The sequence below is a fragment of a genome, unplaced genomic scaffold, assembly GCF_019419815.1.
Source record: "Pyrus x bretschneideri cultivar Hongxiangsu unplaced genomic scaffold, Pyrus_bretschneideri_v1 Contig43, whole genome shotgun sequence".
Lineage (NCBI taxonomy): Eukaryota > Viridiplantae > Streptophyta > Magnoliopsida > Rosales > Rosaceae > Pyrus > Pyrus x bretschneideri.
The window spans coordinates 3096529-3113555 of NW_025999757.1; the positions used below are offsets into that span (position 1 = coordinate 3096529).

The 17027-nt window shown below is 38.2% G+C and overlaps 3 protein-coding genes across 3 annotated transcripts; 1 reads left to right on the forward strand and 2 right to left on the reverse strand.

Moving 5' to 3' along the window:
• The first annotated feature begins 900 nt into the window (after window positions 1–900).
• On the forward strand, window positions 901–4602 carry LOC103962250. Its single transcript, XM_048566838.1, is given in 6 exon segments — window positions 901–1361; window positions 2114–2521; window positions 3058–3150; window positions 3501–3640; window positions 3981–4248; window positions 4250–4602. Coding segments are annotated over 6 exon segments (1512 nt in total). The 5' UTR covers window positions 901–953; the 3' UTR covers window positions 4445–4602.
• LOC103962269 (cell division cycle 7-related protein kinase-like) lies at window positions 4551–10045 on the reverse strand. Its single transcript, XM_048566839.1, is given in 16 exon segments — window positions 4551–4911; window positions 5150–5237; window positions 5332–5441; window positions 5636–5697; window positions 5772–6132; window positions 6135–6301; window positions 6542–6569; window positions 6684–6773; window positions 6903–6986; window positions 7146–7239; window positions 7324–7387; window positions 7686–7748; window positions 7846–7906; window positions 8004–8894; window positions 9159–9218; window positions 9310–10045. Coding segments are annotated over 16 exon segments (2532 nt in total). The 5' UTR covers window positions 9364–10045; the 3' UTR covers window positions 4551–4656.
• A 3640-nt stretch (window positions 10046–13685) lies between these two features.
• LOC103962251 (protein mago nashi homolog) lies at window positions 13686–16690 on the reverse strand. Its single transcript, XM_009374934.3, is given in 4 exon segments — window positions 13686–13908; window positions 14467–14610; window positions 14612–14644; window positions 16344–16690. Coding segments are annotated over 4 exon segments (456 nt in total). The 5' UTR covers window positions 16563–16690; the 3' UTR covers window positions 13686–13848.
• Window positions 16691–17027: the final 337 nt, after the last annotated feature.

The following is a 17027-nucleotide window of genomic DNA, read 5'->3' on the forward strand; positions in this document are numbered from 1 at the left end:
ACTTTTTAGCTATTAGTATTACCGTCTAATGGTATTTTTTTTTTTATGCATGTAAGTTGGAGGCTGTCTTAGAAAACTTTTAAGATGTCATTTTGATAGTTCATTTGTCATGTGTCTTTGTAGTGTATGCTTGAGTAGTTTGTTGATTGTGTATTGCAGTTCCTTTTTAACGTTGAGTTTACAACTTTAAGAGTCCGTCATCCAAATAGGATTAAAGCATTCACGGCTGATTTGCTGTCATAGTTTGAAAATTTAACTATCCTTTTAGCCTTTTTGTTTTGGGTTACATTTAGGCCCTTGCAACTCATAAGACTTTTTTTTTGAATAAAATTGAAGGAATACTGCTTGGCTCCTCATGTATAAGGTCTTTCTTTACTATCAGCAAGTCATAGTCTTACGCAAAACTCATCTTTATCTCCATATATAAAGGGCGAAACATTCAAATACCAAACATTACAATTGTGAATTATTAAGGGCTAAAGTAGTAATTCATGACATTTTGAATTAACTAAAACAATCATTCTTGGATTAAACTACCAGCTACATGCTCAGATCATTAGAATGAAAAATGTATGAGTCGTTTTCAGAGAGATTATATTCACACACCTTAAATTACTTTGTCCGCACACTTTTAACTTTTTAATATTTTTTTATTAAGTTTTAATGGTGTGTAGAACATCAAAAAATATTAAAAATAATAAAAAGGTTTGGAAGAAGTAATTTAAGGTGTGAATATAATTTTTTTTTATCAAACGTTGTAAACGGGCCCTTAAGTTTTGGCATCTTTGATTCGGTATCCCTGTTGGGCTCAGCGCTTATGATCCGGAAGAAAACTTGATCAGGCCCAAACCAGTCCAACCCAAAATCCTCCGTTTCCCTATTTTCCCCTGCTCCCTCGCTCGCTGCCACTATTTTCGCCTTCCCCTCTCTGAAACAAAACGTAAATCCCCAAAATGCCCTCACCGTCGCTCCGCCTATCCACCACCACTCACCACCACTTGGGGTTCAACCACACACTCTCATCCGCGGCGGCCCAAAACCTCTTCACCTCTTTTTCCTTCCCGCCCTCCACTTTCCCAAAATACCCTCGGAAGGCCGCTGCCCAGTGCCAAAAGAAACCAGTGCCCAACAGCAGAGCCAGAGCCAGGGACCGGGGCTTGCTCAATGTGAAGGGAAAGTCGGACAATGTCTGGAGCGTCGACAACGAGCTTGCTGCGAAGGATAAGGGGAGAGGCGGAAGCCCGAGGAGGAGAGACAAAAGGAGGGTTGTGAGGAGGAAGAGAAGCGATGACGGTGGCGGGAAAAGTGTGTTGGTCTCTGGTGCTATGTTAATGGAGGTCGAGACCGTTCTTCAAACTCAGGTATTTTCAAATATTTATTGTTTATTTGTTTGCTTAATTGTATTTTATTTTTGGGGTATTGAGTTTGGTTTTTTTTTGTTTGGTTGCTGAGAAAATGTCCGGAAAATAATGGAGAAAATTGAGTGTTTAGAGTTGGAAATTGGCTACTTGGTAATGAGGACAGTTGGGAATTGGGCACTTGGTAGAAAATATACCTCATGCTCTGGTAGTGGCTTCTATATTTTCCATTACATCATTTGGTCATGAATTTTTATATGTTGTATTCGAATTCAGAGATAATGGAAAGAAGTAGAATTAAGAACTAGCTAAAACATTCGTTTACTACTTCTTGTTGGTTATCAAGTAAAACGAAGGATTTTTATTCGACGATAATTGGCACTCTTGAGAGTGCTCGAGACTCATGCTGCTTCAAATTTTCTATGAGTAACTATATTTGAAGTTTTGCCTTCACATCTTGGGAAATTTGCACAACTTATTGCCGTCAATCAGAACATTTGTGAAATTTTTCTCAATAAACAAAATGGAAATTATTTGTGCAAATTTTGTGAGAATATGTGCATTCAAAGAGAGTTACTCCACCTCCCTAGCCTGACGAGCAATACTAGAACAAGGAGAAAAAGAAGAGGGACTGACGAGAGAAGAAAATTTGACTACGAGCGTGCATTCATGTAGGTGGTTGCTATACAGAAATTTGAGGCAGCGTTTATGGTGCCTTAAAGTTAACCTAACTCAACGGTGGTTTTTCCTGTCAGGAACCTGTAATAAGACCAGCATGGAATACATTTGCTAGTAGTGTCAGTGGGATATGGAAGGGGGTTGGAGCTGTCTTTTCACCTATCACTGCTGAAATGGAACCTATTGAAGTCGGAAGCAGGAATGAGCACCTATATGATTGCTATACTGTTTCCCGCATTGAGGATGTTCCATCTTCGTCTGGAGGGCCAACATCTCAAATCCAGAGGAAGATTAATTGGGTGACTCTAAACCCTTATGGTGAAATACCACAGCATAAAGTTGGAGATGCAGCTTTACCCAAAAATTATGCTGACAGAAGTGAGAAAAATCGTGTTTTGCCTCAATTTGGGTCTTTTAACTTTGAAAGAAGTGATGTGATGGAAGAAGATCTCATGGGCAAGGAACCTGGTCTTGTTTTCTTTGAGGTATGCTTGATCCTTGTCCTACGTCAGTGACTTTTCATAATGCATGCTAAGCTAGTGCCTACGGTACCAAGAACAAGCGATGCTATTTTTAGTTTTCAGATTAAGACTTTTGGACTTTCTTGCTGTTTGCATTTCTATATTATCATTTCTTGCTATTGAGAGAATGCTTAAGTAGTTATAACTGTATTTTAGGTATGAAGTGACTACTTGCTTCTTTTTTATTGAGTTATAATTCCATTTTTTACAGCAGTCCCATGCACCTCGGTTGAATTTTAGAAAATGTATGATTCATCAATATATGGCCTATAAGATAAAGTACATATTCAACTTTTGCAACAAGTACACGATGACTAAGAACTTATTTAGTATTGAGTCTGATAAATGTGAATCTTGTCTAATATCGAGGTAGCTTTTTGAGAGTTTTCAAGAGTGTATTCCTTATTACTCGGAAACACCCTTGCCTTTAAACAACGAGTTCATGAAAGAGAAATAAACACTAATGACAACTATTTAATGTTCTGATTGATAATGTGCAGGATGGATCTTATTCAAGGGGCCCTATTGATATCCCTGTTGGTGAAGTTGATGATTCTCAATATTACCTTTCACCAACTTTCAAATTTGAACAGGTAAGTTTTACATGGTACGCATGGTTGATTTTCAGAGTCACGCGTAAATCTATTTTGGTAAATTCATGTTCTCATACATGCCAATGAACAGGGGGTGATTGTTTTGTTTTCGTGGACTTGCAATTTCAATGTCTGTATAAAATATAAAAAAGCCAATATTGCACATCATTAACTTGTGCAGTAGAGTAAAGATCTCCCACTGATTAGTTAGTTGAATTGGGGAATTGATTAATATACCTTTTCTTTTACTAAAGTGGTTGGTATAAATGGTCTTGCAAACTAAAGCTGAGAAAAATGGAACATTTCTTGTTTAACTTAAAAACTAAGTTTCTTACCCTTTTCTTGTCTAGTGCTTGGTTAAAGGTTGCCATAAGAGACTTCGTATCGTTCATACTATAGAATTCAGCAACGGTGGTTCAAACATACAGATAATGAGAGTAGCTGTTTATGAAGAACAGTGGGATAGCCCTGCCCATCTTCAGGACCAAAGGTATCATAAGCTGCAGTTTACTTCACATTGATGTCTGTGACATTTGTTATAAATTGTATACATTGGTACTATTTAATTGGAACGTGAATTCGCTTTATGTTATTAAAAGTCTCTGTTTGGGCAACTCTAACAGCCATAAAGCTTTTGCATATTGTGACCTTCAATTGGAATTGAAATCTTTATTCTATTGTTACTTCAGCATTTGTTGAAAGTCCATTTTTCTAGTAGTCACTTCTGTATTGTTTAGGTTTTTCTACAGTTTGAATTGCTTCTAGTAAGTAATTTGTGCGGTCAATTTTGTCACTGGAGAACTCATTTGATGCTATTGCACCATAAACAGTGACCAGGAGTTGGATTTGAAACCCTTTTCTCAGCGCAAACGAACCCAGCCATCAGAGTTGGCTGGATCCTGGAAGGTATTTGAGGTCAGTGCCACTCCAATATTTGGTGAGGAGATAGATGAGATGTCTATGGCTCAAAACGATAGCACTCCATATGTCTATCTTTGCACAGAAACTCTAAAAAAGAGAAGCTTGCCTGGGAATCCAGTTTACTTCGGAGAAGAAGAGATGGTAGACATGCAAGATGTGACTATGCTTTGGCTACCAGGGTGGTGTCACTGCCTATGTTGATGTAAATAAGGATGGCATCCTTTGCATTGGAGTCGGATGGTACTCTGATGAAGGGATCAACCTTGTTATGGAGAGGGATTATGGAGTAGATGGGAAACTCAAGGAGGTCCGATCAAAGTCAGAGGTAAAAAGACGGTGGTCTGATCCGCTACCTGCCGTAAACTTTTCTTGAAACAGTTTTGATCTGTTTCTTTGTTCTCCATCGTTTTTCCCCGGTTTTATAGTAATTGGCTGTATATTATCTCCATAGTCTAGATTAAGAAAGAAACAACAGTGAATGCTTGAAAATTTACATATTGATGGTATTCAAAAGGAATTGTTATTAGCATTTCAAAATAATCATGCAGCACGACTTTTCCTTTAAAATTTGATGCTTTGACATTTTTACTCATTCTGGGTGCTCATAACCTCACGCCTGAACATTCTCTGCTTCATCAAGCTCTCATGGCACGGGGCAAAGAACTCATGCTGCAGAGCTTCCTCTGCGCTGATCCTCCGCCTTGGGTTTACCGTCAGGCACTTGTCCACAAGATCGAATAACGATCTCGGAATTTTCCTGAAAAACTGACCTCTTTTTGTCCTAGCCTTGCACCAACTTTGCAGCTTCATCGACGGCAAGTATTTGATATCCAGCAACTCCTGGGAAAATCGGAAACAACTTGATTTCCAATGTAGCAGAAACTTAAACAATGGGAAGGCAACCATACAACAAAAGAAACGCAGTGTTGAACACGTATACGAAATCAATGAAGAACTTCGTTGTAAATCGTATTGATTCCGAATCTTTTGGAGGTGTTTGTTGTATCGGTTCTCAGTGTTTAGTGTATTTCTGTTCCGAAAACAAGAAGCGAAAAAAAAATCGAATCAAAAGAGATACCACTGGAAATGAGGATTCACGGTCGTGCAGCTTGGCCACTTCCCATAGATCTTCACTGCCCCTTAATGTTGCAATGTCTTTTATACTCCTGCCATGGTTGGGATATCGTCAGTGAGTCAGTAAGGAAACGAGCATAAAAGGAAACGTAACGACCTATTTTTGTAATAAGCCAAAGGATTTACTGTTCCGGTTCTCCGGTAAAAGGAGTTCTTCCCATGATCAGGTAAAGGAGGGTGACTCCGGCTGACCAGACGTCAACCTTCGGGCCTTGATGCAAAGATCTCAACAAAACCTGAAAAATGGAGAAGTCAAATATTAGACTCACAAAGACAGGACACAAGGAGATATTCTGTGTGCAAGACATCCTAAAAAACAGGACGCACTGTGAAAACCTCACTTCGACTCAATTTCATTCAACTTTGATCTCATTTATTAACAGCGTTAGCAGAAAAGCATCTAAAAATAAGGGCAAAGGGGAAACCTCACCTCTGGAGCACGGAATCCCTTGGTTCCGACGCATGAACCTTCTTTCTTTTGTCTCCCATTACCTAAAGACAACTGAAGCAGTTAGCACCCACATTACTAGTATCCTTACTTGAAAAAATTCCATCCATTTACACACCTTTGCTTTTCAATAAGTTGGCGGCAGATACAGATCCACCAGTAAAATGCAGAGACATTGGACTTGTATAGATGATTTTATTGTCAATCTTGCCTGGAGGGGCGGCAATCCTTTTCCTTCGGGAAGCAAGAGTGTTTTTTGCATCACGGTTTGGACTGAGAACCGCATCCTGCAACAGGCTGATCAACTCTTTTCTTCCTAGGCAAGGCAGAGGTTCCCTTGCCCTTTCTGTAGATGGAGTTCTGGTGCTTATCACATCCTTCGCCGAGGTCATACCTGAGCCCTTGGCACCTTGGATTTTATATCTATCACCACCGCCCATATCAGGATAGATTTTCAAGGGACCATCATTATCCCACTTCCTTACATCTTATGAGGCTCATGAGTTTGCTTAGAATCTGTTATTTGCCCTAATTTGGTATCTGTAAGATCACCTCTTACAAACTTTTTTTCTCTGTTCAGTAGAGCAGATTTAGATTGAGGGAGAGGGACATGACTAAAGTACAGGTGAGGACTTGATTTTGATTTACCTGAGAAACGTAGAGATCCATCAGTTGATCAGATGAAATTGAGATGAATTTCATAACATAATGCATGTACTACACCCAAAAAAGGCATGATAAAGACAACAGAATGCAGATGATGAGTGATTTGGGAAGGAAGCACGTCGAGACATCTGCTTTAGTGTTTGCACTTCCCAGAGTAATGGCTATTGCAATAAGATATGACGCAGGCAACACCTTGTAAAATATCTTAAAAGACCAACTTACTTCCAATTGTGTACTTTTGCGGTAAATGCTGTGAAACAAGAAAATAGAGACTGCAAACAATCAGATTTGTTCACTGAAAATGAAAGCAGAAAGAAATAAAGTTGCACGAGCAGGGCAGCACTAGCAATACAGGGATCCTAACCTTAGCAAGGTTGAAATCAATGAGGTAACCTTTGTTTAGCCTGCGAGAGAAGAGGAAATTTCCAGGCTTAACATCTCTGTGCACCACATCCTGTAACCGTAAAATGAAGTTTAGATATCTCTGAGGTTATTTGGTATTCTTCATTCGTCATTTTTTAAAACGAAAAATTAGATCCATGAAGAATATTAAACAGATGTGCAATAATCGTAGTAGTCTTACCTGCTTATGCAAGCAATCAAGGGCTCTAAACATGCAATAGCCATACCACTGGAGCTCGTATAGATCTATTTCTTTCTTCAACACCTACCAGTTAAGATGAAACTAGAATAATGCTTTGAAAAATATAGTTCCTCCGAACACTTCACTTTTGCTAAAAGAGGTTTAATTCAATCACAACTTATCAATCCAGGGTTGCAACGTAAACCTGATACAAAAATCTGAACTGAAGCATTTCATGAGTACCTCAGGTCTGTCATGCTCAACATGTTCCAAAATAAAGCACTCACTATCACCGCTTCTGAAGGAACCTTCATATTTTATAATGAAGTTCCTACCCCTGCATCATTTGGTTTCAATGGAAAATTTTAGTTTACAATTTTGCATATAGTATTTCCTTTTGAAATGAAATCTTGTTACTTACCCAAAACGCTCAAGCATTTTTCGCTCAGTATCAACATGGTGTTTATGAGCTTTAACATGGGGATCTGAGGAGCAAGCAAAAAATATAGCATCAATAATGGCACCTTTATTCTCATGTATTTAGTGACTTATCAGTGCTTATTGTCAAAACAAAAATGAAATTCACAAGCTTTCAAACAGTCATGCAAGTAATTTTGGTTTTACTTGTAAGCTACAATGCTCATAAGACTTCTCTCATAATTTCTAATTGTTTTCCATCTTACAAGCTGTAAATTTCTCATCATTCAGCATCATAGAAAACATCTGTTTAAGAAACTCAAACAGTCAAGAACAGAATGCAAGTGGGAGATGTGTTTCTCTTACATTTAATAGCAAATCTTTTTCCATCATTCTTTCGCCTAGCCCGGTAAACAGTGCCATAACCACCTGGATGATTGAGCGTGATAAATGGCAGAAAAACAATAAAAATTGTATGAACGTTTAATTCATCTATATACAGGACAGACAACTAAATTCTGCATACCTGAACCTTCTTCTTCCTCTATGATAAAATTGTCTAACTGAGGTAGTTGTATTTTCTCCAGCTGGTCCAACAAAAAACCCAATACACATCATGTAGATCCTTCCATTTAACTAGCCATCCCGAAAAAGCACAAGGAGCAGTTCAATAATACTACTTACCTGTGGAGATAAAGAGGTAGTATCCACCATGTTTTCCTTTGCAATTATGTTCTTTTTCTTGCTACTCTTCAAGTTAGGTTGTATAGGGCGAGATTTCTGATAAGTTTTACACTGATTCTCCTGTTTGGGAATGTTAACAAGTTCATTATATTCTAATGACTCCGTGAGAACTCGTTCTTGGCATGGCAAATTCTTGCACAAGCCATTCAATTTGCCCGACGATTTTCCCAACTGCTTCTTAGGGGAAGGGCATTCAGCTAATATGGGGTCGGGCATAGACTCTGCCTTTTTCATACTCTGGTCTTTGTCCAAGGTTATGTTCACAGCATTTCTAGAGTCCAAGCAACTTGCTAGTGCTTCCACAAGCTTCACTGATAGAACAAAATTTTCAGCTTCTGCTTCTGCCCCAAATTCAGGAAAAACTTCCTCTACATTATTTTCCACCGGAGTTTGTGCATCTTCTATTAATTGATCCGTTGAAGCCTTGCACGAATGAGTATCATGAATGCCAGCATCCATATTGCTTTGCTTGTCTTCCTCTAAGCAAAATGTGAGAGTATAATCAGTTTCATTTTCTAATCTTCTGTTGCCAGCCACAGATTCCTGGCATGGTTTCCGATCATAACTACTACTTCGTAGAGGCAATTTCACATCTAGGAAGCATGCTATACCTCTATCAACTTCAACTGGCTTCAGGCTGCAAGAACCTGTCCCAATTGTGAGAAGACTATGGTGTACGTCGGGTGGGGTTTCTTCATGCATTAAACTGCTCGACTGAACACCAGCATCGCCCTCCCCATGTTCCAAATGTGTCATGCAAAAACTTGACGACTGGGGAGGATTATAATCAAGAGGTAAGGGAACCAAAGCTCTCTCGTTATTTGAATTACCCTGCCCGAAATTTTGTGACAGTTAAAGTAACAAAAGTCAACAAACACAGATACAAGTCCAAGTTAAAATTACAACAGGCATAATAAAATGGTAACATATAACAACTTCTACTGTACGTCGATTAGGTCAGTTGACTAAGGCATCGCGCCTGCCCCTTGCACCCAAATTCAAATTTCTCTCCCCCGTGAAATTCAGTAGTTTAGAATATTGTCTTGACAAAAAGATTAACGATTTCGAGGAATTTAAAAGTAGACATGAGACTACCTCGAGAAAATCGTAGGTGAGAAGCATTTGGCAAACATCCCAACTTTCCATCTGCTTCACCTGATATATCATTTCAATTTTCAATTAATACGAAATAAGTTGCAATAAAAGCAACGAAAATTCAAAATTTGAAACACACAAAGTTTCATACCATTCTCTGTTGGTAAATGCAATCTCCTTTTCGCCGCCGTCGGCACCCCCGCATTGTTCGAAACCTGCTTTTTCCGTTTCCTAGAGTATGCCTTCACATTACCATTCCGCATTGTATCGGGCACGAACTCCCCTGAAGCCGAAACCGCCTCCGCTGACACCAGTCCCTTATCCGCCAAATAAATTGGAGAGTTAGGGATCGAGCACAGCCTCGGAACAATGTCTGCAGTCGCATCGGATGATCGGCATCGCGAAGCAAGTTCTTCCGGACTGGCGGGGTGGCCAATGGTCGACAGAACGGAGCAATTGTGCCCTGTCTTTTCTCTCTCCGCCGCACTTCTTGTAAACCGTCGCGGTTGTTGTTGCTGCTGCTGCTCTGAGCTCGTGAGGTGGTGCTCTGGCATGGCGGGCTTTGATTAAACGATTTTCGGTTTGAATTGGAGAGTTGAGAGCTAACATTTCAAGATTGTGTTGGACTCTGGTGTTTGGAGCACTCAAGCGGAGCTGATTTTCCGTCTCATTTTCTCGGCAAACAAACAGGATTAGAAATTTTGTAATGACAAACTTAAAAAGAAAAATGTAAATTTTATTTTAATTTTTGGGTTAAAATAAGAAAAGAGAATTTTAATGGAAGTGGATGAAGAGAAGCGGGAAATTGGAATTATTTTACGCTTTCGCGCTCTTTTGACTTGGCCTCGGGAGGAAACCGCCACAAAGTTGGAATGAAATTGCACTAACGTTCCCCTCCGGCCTCGGCTAAGGTGGACATCAACAACCCGATCAAACCGATTATACTGCACTAAAAAAATGTGAAAGTTCGGTTAAGACACATAATGAATTATTTAATTTAGCATTGAATTGTCATTTTACGAGATTCGAACCTAAGACCTCTCATTTACAAGTAAAGATAAATATCACCAGACCGTAGTACTAAATGACAGCTTAGTTTAGTTTTAGCTAAAGAAAAGTCAACAAACGAAATTAAATCGTAATAAATTAGTTTGGTTACGGTTTTTAAGCATTTGTAGACTAACCTAACTCGAATCGGACCAATTGCTTTGGTATTGGTATTTATATGATTTTATTTTGGAAATTTTTATTTGAACTCATATAATATAATCTCTCTTAACACTTATCTTACTCTTTACATTCATATTATTTTTAATTAAATTATTAATATCTCTTTAAACTCAAATTTATTACTTAAACTGTCATCACAAATCCAATTCAGTTTATCTTTTACACTCATTTAAAAAATAATCCAAAATCAAAGCATTCTCTCCTCTAACGTTATCTCCTTCCAACAATTACTTTTAATGGAATCTCCATTATCCTCTACATTGTTGCTCTCGATAAATCTCATGTTGCTTTGTGTAACCATGTCAAACAAGTCATCCTCTTTAAACTACCCTCTTGCATTTGTTTATTTTGGCTTCTCCAGCACACTCACTTATACATCAGCATATGTTTGCACCTAGGTCCCAGTCCGAAGGAAGACAGAAGAAAAGCTAGTTGAGAGCAACTCCATAATCCATGTGGTGAGAAAACTTCTTGTTCGTTTGTACTGGGTGCTGTCGATTTTTTTGTAAGAGACAGAAGCATGAATATAAACATAAAAACTGTATTGCTGATCATTTTTTTAATAACATGATTTGTATTGGGTGTGAGTTTAATAATAAAATTTATTTTTACTGTTAATTTATGTAGTACTTGATGGTGATTATGCAATAGGGTAATACAAACATTTCACATTTAAAGTTTAAATTGGGTGTAAAGAAAAGTTATATGAATTTAAATAAAATTTTCCTTTTATTTTATTCGTATAGTTTCTTTAATGGTTAACAACTACGTTAAGATGTTGAATTTGAAGGTTTTGCTAACGTTGAAGTTATTAATCTATGAGTTGTGACTATATCAATTATTAAATTTTCAAGTTTGATGACATCTTGGATTTTAGGATGATATGATGTACTAAAAAATGATATCATGAAACCTAATTTTCTCACAAACGTATTTTTTAACACTATCTTAAAGTGGATCTTTCATCTTCTAACTGAATGAGTGTCGTAAAACATGGATGTAGCCGCATTGGCTAGATTAGACCTGATATCCCATATGTACTCAAATTCGATTAGTTTTAGTAGCATATCGCTTTATATAAAAGAAAAAGTGAATGAGTGTCAACCTTAAAGATAACTAGCCTCTACCAAAGATAAAATCAAGGGTAAAGTACAAAAAACTACCTCAACTATTGGTCTCACGACATTTTCATACTTCATCTTTTTAAAATGACAATGACATACCTTATCTTACGAATTTGTGTCAATGTCATACCTCCGTCAGTTTTTCTATTAATTTCTCAGTTAAATGCTGACTAGGCTTGATTCAGGACCCACTTTCTATTAAAAAATTATTAAAAATTAAAAAAAAATCATTTAATATTTTTTAAATATTAAAATAATAAAGAAATTTTTTTTTTTTAAAAAAAAAACCAAACAAAACTTCCCCTCTGCGCGCCCTCTCTCTTCTCCCCCATCTTCATCTCCTTTCCTCTTCTTCCTACTTCCTACCTGATGTAACCCAAAAAAAGAAAAAAGAAAATAAAATAAAACTTTGTCCTCCACCCCCCCCCCCCCCCGGGCGCCCTCTCTCTTCTCCCTCATCTTCATCTTCTTTCCTCTTCTTCCCCCTATATGCTGCAACCCAGAAAAAAAAAAAAAAAAAAAAAAAAAAAAAAAAAAAAACCACACACACACACACCCCCTCCCGCGCGCCCTCTCTCTCTCCCCCATCTTCATCTCCTTTCCTCTTCTTCCTACCTGCTGCAACACAGGAAAAAGAAAGAAAAAAAAAAAACAAAACTTTGTCCCTTCACCCCCCCCCCCGGTGCCCTCTCTCTTCCCACCCATCTTCATCTTCTTTCCTCTTCTTCCCATATCTGCTGCAACCTAGAAAAAAAATAAAATAAGCAAAAACTTTGTCCCTTCACCCCCCCTCTCTTCTCCCCAATCTTCATCTTCTTTCCTCTTCTTCCCCCTATATGTTGCAACCTAGAAAAAAAAAAAAAAAAAAAAAACCAATTGTCTTCCCTCCCCAAACCCAACTCCGCACCCACCCTCTTCCCTCCTCTACACACCCCACTCCTTAAATCCACAACCATTCCCCCCCCCCCATTTTCTCCGCGCCCAGGTTCTCCACCCGAGGAATTGGCCTGGCCAATGGGATCTGGGTTTCTTTCTTCTCTCGTCTTCTTCTTTTTGGGTTGCAGGGGGTTGGATTTGTTTTTTTTTTGGGGGGGGGGGACGAACTGGATTGGGGTTTTTTTTTCCTCCTTCTTCTTCTTCGAAGATTAAGCAGGGAAGAAGATGAAGATGGGGACAGAGAGAAGGGGGAGGGGTGGAAAGGACGAAAGGTTTTGTTTTTTTGTTTTTTAACTTTTTTTTATTATTTTAATATTTAAGAATATTAAATGATTTTGTTTTTAGTTTTTTTTATTTTTTTAATAGAAAGTGGGGTCTGGATCAAGCCACGTCAGCATTTAACTGACAAATCAACAGCAGGCTAACGGAAGGTATAACATTGGCATAAATTCGTAAAATAAGGTATGACATTGTTAATTTTAAAAGATGAGGTATAAAAGTGTCGTGACACCAATGGTTGAGCATGGTGTCCTAGTTGGATTGGCCTTACTCAAGGGACACCAAAAGTGTCATGACGCCAATGATTGAGCATGACACCTGGATACAAGGGTGTGGGCATGGTGCCCTAGTCGGATTGGCCTTACTCAAGTCTATGTAGAAAAATATATAGTTTACTCATAATTGGCGCTAATTATGTTTCTAAAAGTGTGCTCCGCTCAAAGATGGATAGTTACCAATAGATCAAGCTCATATCATTACAGAATGACCTCTCCAGGATGCGTATAAAAAATGTCCTTTGAATTACTTGTTTGATTCGGAGCTAGCTAAGTCCGGCTAGTTGTACTTGCTTGTCTCTCTAGGGAATAATGCTAGAGAGAAATAATCCAATCATATATCCACATCATTTGGTTTACGAGCTTTGATTTAGAAATTTAGTCTCTCTAGCATTCCTCCTCTCTAGGGTCTGACCTTTGGGATATTTCCGGAGGAACTCAAGCTGACCTTTGGGAAGTGAGTAAGAATATTGAAAGAGAGAATTCTAATGCATTTGAAGCAATACAGTGAGTTGCGAGACGACAATGCTCATGTTAATATCATAAATTCCACCTAAATCAGTTGGCATGCTATCTGCTTTCTTTGGCAGTTGCACGTAAGAAAGCGCACACGGTACAATGAACCGCTACCGCCTGCAGCCCCGAAACACACAGTCGGAGGTGCAGAGTCGACACCGAGAAACTGGAGATTTGGCATATATTCCGAAATCCACTTGTAACCATCCCAAATAACAGAAGTTACAAAAAGATTGTCAAATGATTAGGCCTTCATATTAAAAATGTTAACTGTATTGAAAGGCATACAAAACCCAGGAGTGCAACTTGTCAAGCAAACACTGATACATCTTATATCGGCTTGATCTTGAAGTGAAGGGAGATGAGAGAGAACACAAAGCACTTCAGATCCTGCGATCAAATAAAAATGTCATTAAGATACAGTCTTGGGCAGAAAACTCATGCTAAGTCACTCAGACAGAAACAAGACTTCATGAAAGAACTTGTATACGAGGCTAAAAATGGACACAATATGCAACATGTGAGGAAACTAAGGTGTTTCATTGCATAAATAGAAAAACCAGCATAGACCCATCACCCATGCAAAATTGGGCAGAGATACCATCTTATCATTCTTCCATAAGATAAGTCATTCAACACCAAACGGTTTGAACATCCGCGGAAAAAGCACTGCCCTGTTAAGCACCTGATTCTCAAAAACTCACATATGCACATAATAGCATGTTCTCTCCATCTACGACATAACATACAAGAATGTATTGAATACTAGAAGCGTATTCCACAGAACAAGCTCAAGCTCATACCGTGCAGCAATTATACACAGTGAAATCTCGCTTATAGGAGGACATAATTACAGCAGTGACATATATGAGCTATCAGCATTATGCAATGAGAATCCAGAAAAGGAAAGCATCTCCTAATACTAAATGAAAGTGCAAATTAACTAACCTGAACGAGATAATAAAAGATACGAAGACCTTCAGGATCCTTACTGCTCTGGACATCAACAAGCGATCCAATCTTTGAAGTAGTGAAGGAGATATGCTCATTCCCCATTACAATTTCAAGCTCCTGCCGCCCAACACGGTCAGGCTTCTGGCCAGTTCACATCATCTTCCTTCATGATCTGAATTGAAGCAAACACTGTAACCAATTAAGGAAATCAGGACAACAGAATTCCAATACTCAAATTCCAGGAAGAATACAGTTCCCAAGATCAATCAATTTGAATGCATAATCAATGTAAGGAGTGAGTAGTTGACAAGTACTTTCACTGTTCAGTTAAGATAAAACGAATGTTTGTTTTCCATCCTTTAATAAGACATAGCTAATTCCACCCAATATTAATGTTTCCTTTAACCTTATTACATGGCAATCTGAAACAAGAGTTATTAATTAATGGAAAAATTGAACTTCATGTTTTAGAGGTGATTTCCTTGCTCTTGATTTCCCAATTTCAATGTTGTGAACTTAATGTTAACTGAAATATTAGAAGAAAATTCAGATTGCTATCAATACCTGGGAATCCAAAAATACACTCCAATAATGTTACTATTAAACTTATTTTATCTCATATTTGCCTCCACTGGACAGGCACAATTTCCTTGTCATTTCCCCAATCTCGAATTTTCCATGCTCTCAGCCTCCAAGCAGGAAACCCAAAAACTTTAACCAAAAGATGGTAGTATAGTACTGCAACCATACATTAAATCACCTCTAAAACCAGCCACATTAAATCACATCTAAAACCAGCCACATTAAATCACAATTGCTTAGATCGTACGAGAACCAAACACATATATACTTTACTTTTTCTCAATCCCCTGACTCCTCGAGGATGAGATAGAAAAGCCTAAACCATCAATCAGATGACTATAAACCTATGTTTTGGATGAGGGGCTTTCAAAGTACCAAGGAACTTTACACTTAATTGGTATAAATGCACCAGAAGGAGGATATCAGCAATGAACTACTCAAACACTACAAATACATTAAACAAAGTACTTTCAAAATAGAACCTTGAAAGGTGTCATTTGAAAGTTCTGCCAAACGTATTTGATTAAGTCATTTTGTAGGGCACGCCTAACAAATTTAGCCTAAGTTACAGGAAGTTTAAATTTCCTAATCCAAATATAGGATAATAGTCATAAGCTGAAATGCATTCACGTTCCTAACACAAGACATGAAACCTCTTCTTAAACTCACTCCCACCTTATTTTCTTCGACTTAACTTTCATAGAACCCAAACGAAAATCCAAGGCCTAAAGCGGAAACAAATAATCAACATAATGTAAATAATTAAATTAATAGACATTTAGACACTAACAAGTAACAATCCAAACAATCCAGCCCCCGTAAAATATCCTCAATCACGCACGAAAGATCCACCTTGTTTCCTTTCCTCCTATCTGAGAAATCAAACAGAGAATATCCCATTTACGCTAAATTCCACTTAACCCATCAAATTTCCCATAACAAACAGAAACCCACATAACAAAACACCCTTAAATAAATAAAAATCGCAGAAACCCCCTCAAAATTTCCTAAAACAAACCCTAATCTGCATAATCTAATTCCAATACATAAAAACAATACAGCACCCAATAACTCATATAAAACACCAAAATATCGTACTTCTTTTTGCAATGTAGGCAATTGTAGCATTAAACCGACCCCAACAAAACTTCCCCAACAACAGACGAACCCTAAAACCCTAATCACCAAATCAATAAAATAAAAAAAACCATAAACCCTGAAACCCAAAACAAAACAAATAGAGAGATTACAAGTGACAGAAACAAAAGGGTTTACAATTGAAGACGAACCTCACTCTCCGAGATGATACGACAGCACTCCCTGACGACAGCGGGAGTGACGTAGACCTCCTTGCGGATGATGGTGTCGTTCTTGTAGTTGGAGTTGTTGGCGTAGCGGAGCTTGCCGTCGGGTCGAAACTCGAACTCCAGGAACTCGTGGCCGAACTTGCCCTTGTGGCCGACGTAGTACCTAAGGTAGAACTCGCTGTTCTCTTCCTCTCCGGCCATCTCTGTCTCTCTCGCTTGCTTTTTGTCCTTTTGAAATCAGATGGAGCGAAAGGAAGGAGGAGGAGGGGGTTTGGATTTGAGGACTTTAGGCGAAGGTAAAAGGGGTTGAATTTTGTGGGTCGCGCAACTCGCGAGCTGGGCTTAATTGTAAATTAATATTTAGAGGGCCGGATCTTGTGTTTTCGGATAGGTATTCGTTTGAATGTACTTTTAAAATAATTAAAAACGTTTTTGAAAAAAAATATTTTGAACTCCAAAAGCACTTAAAATGCTTTCAGCACTTCTAAGTGATTTTTCATAATTTACTTGTATTTTTACTAAGAATTGATTTCAAAATTACTTTTACAAAAAACGTTTTCAGTCATTTTAAAAGCACATTCAAACGATGTGCGGACAAATCTAAACAGCTAACAACAAATCAGTCAAACCGAGCTTAAGGTGAAACTAGGTTATAAATGACCTGTT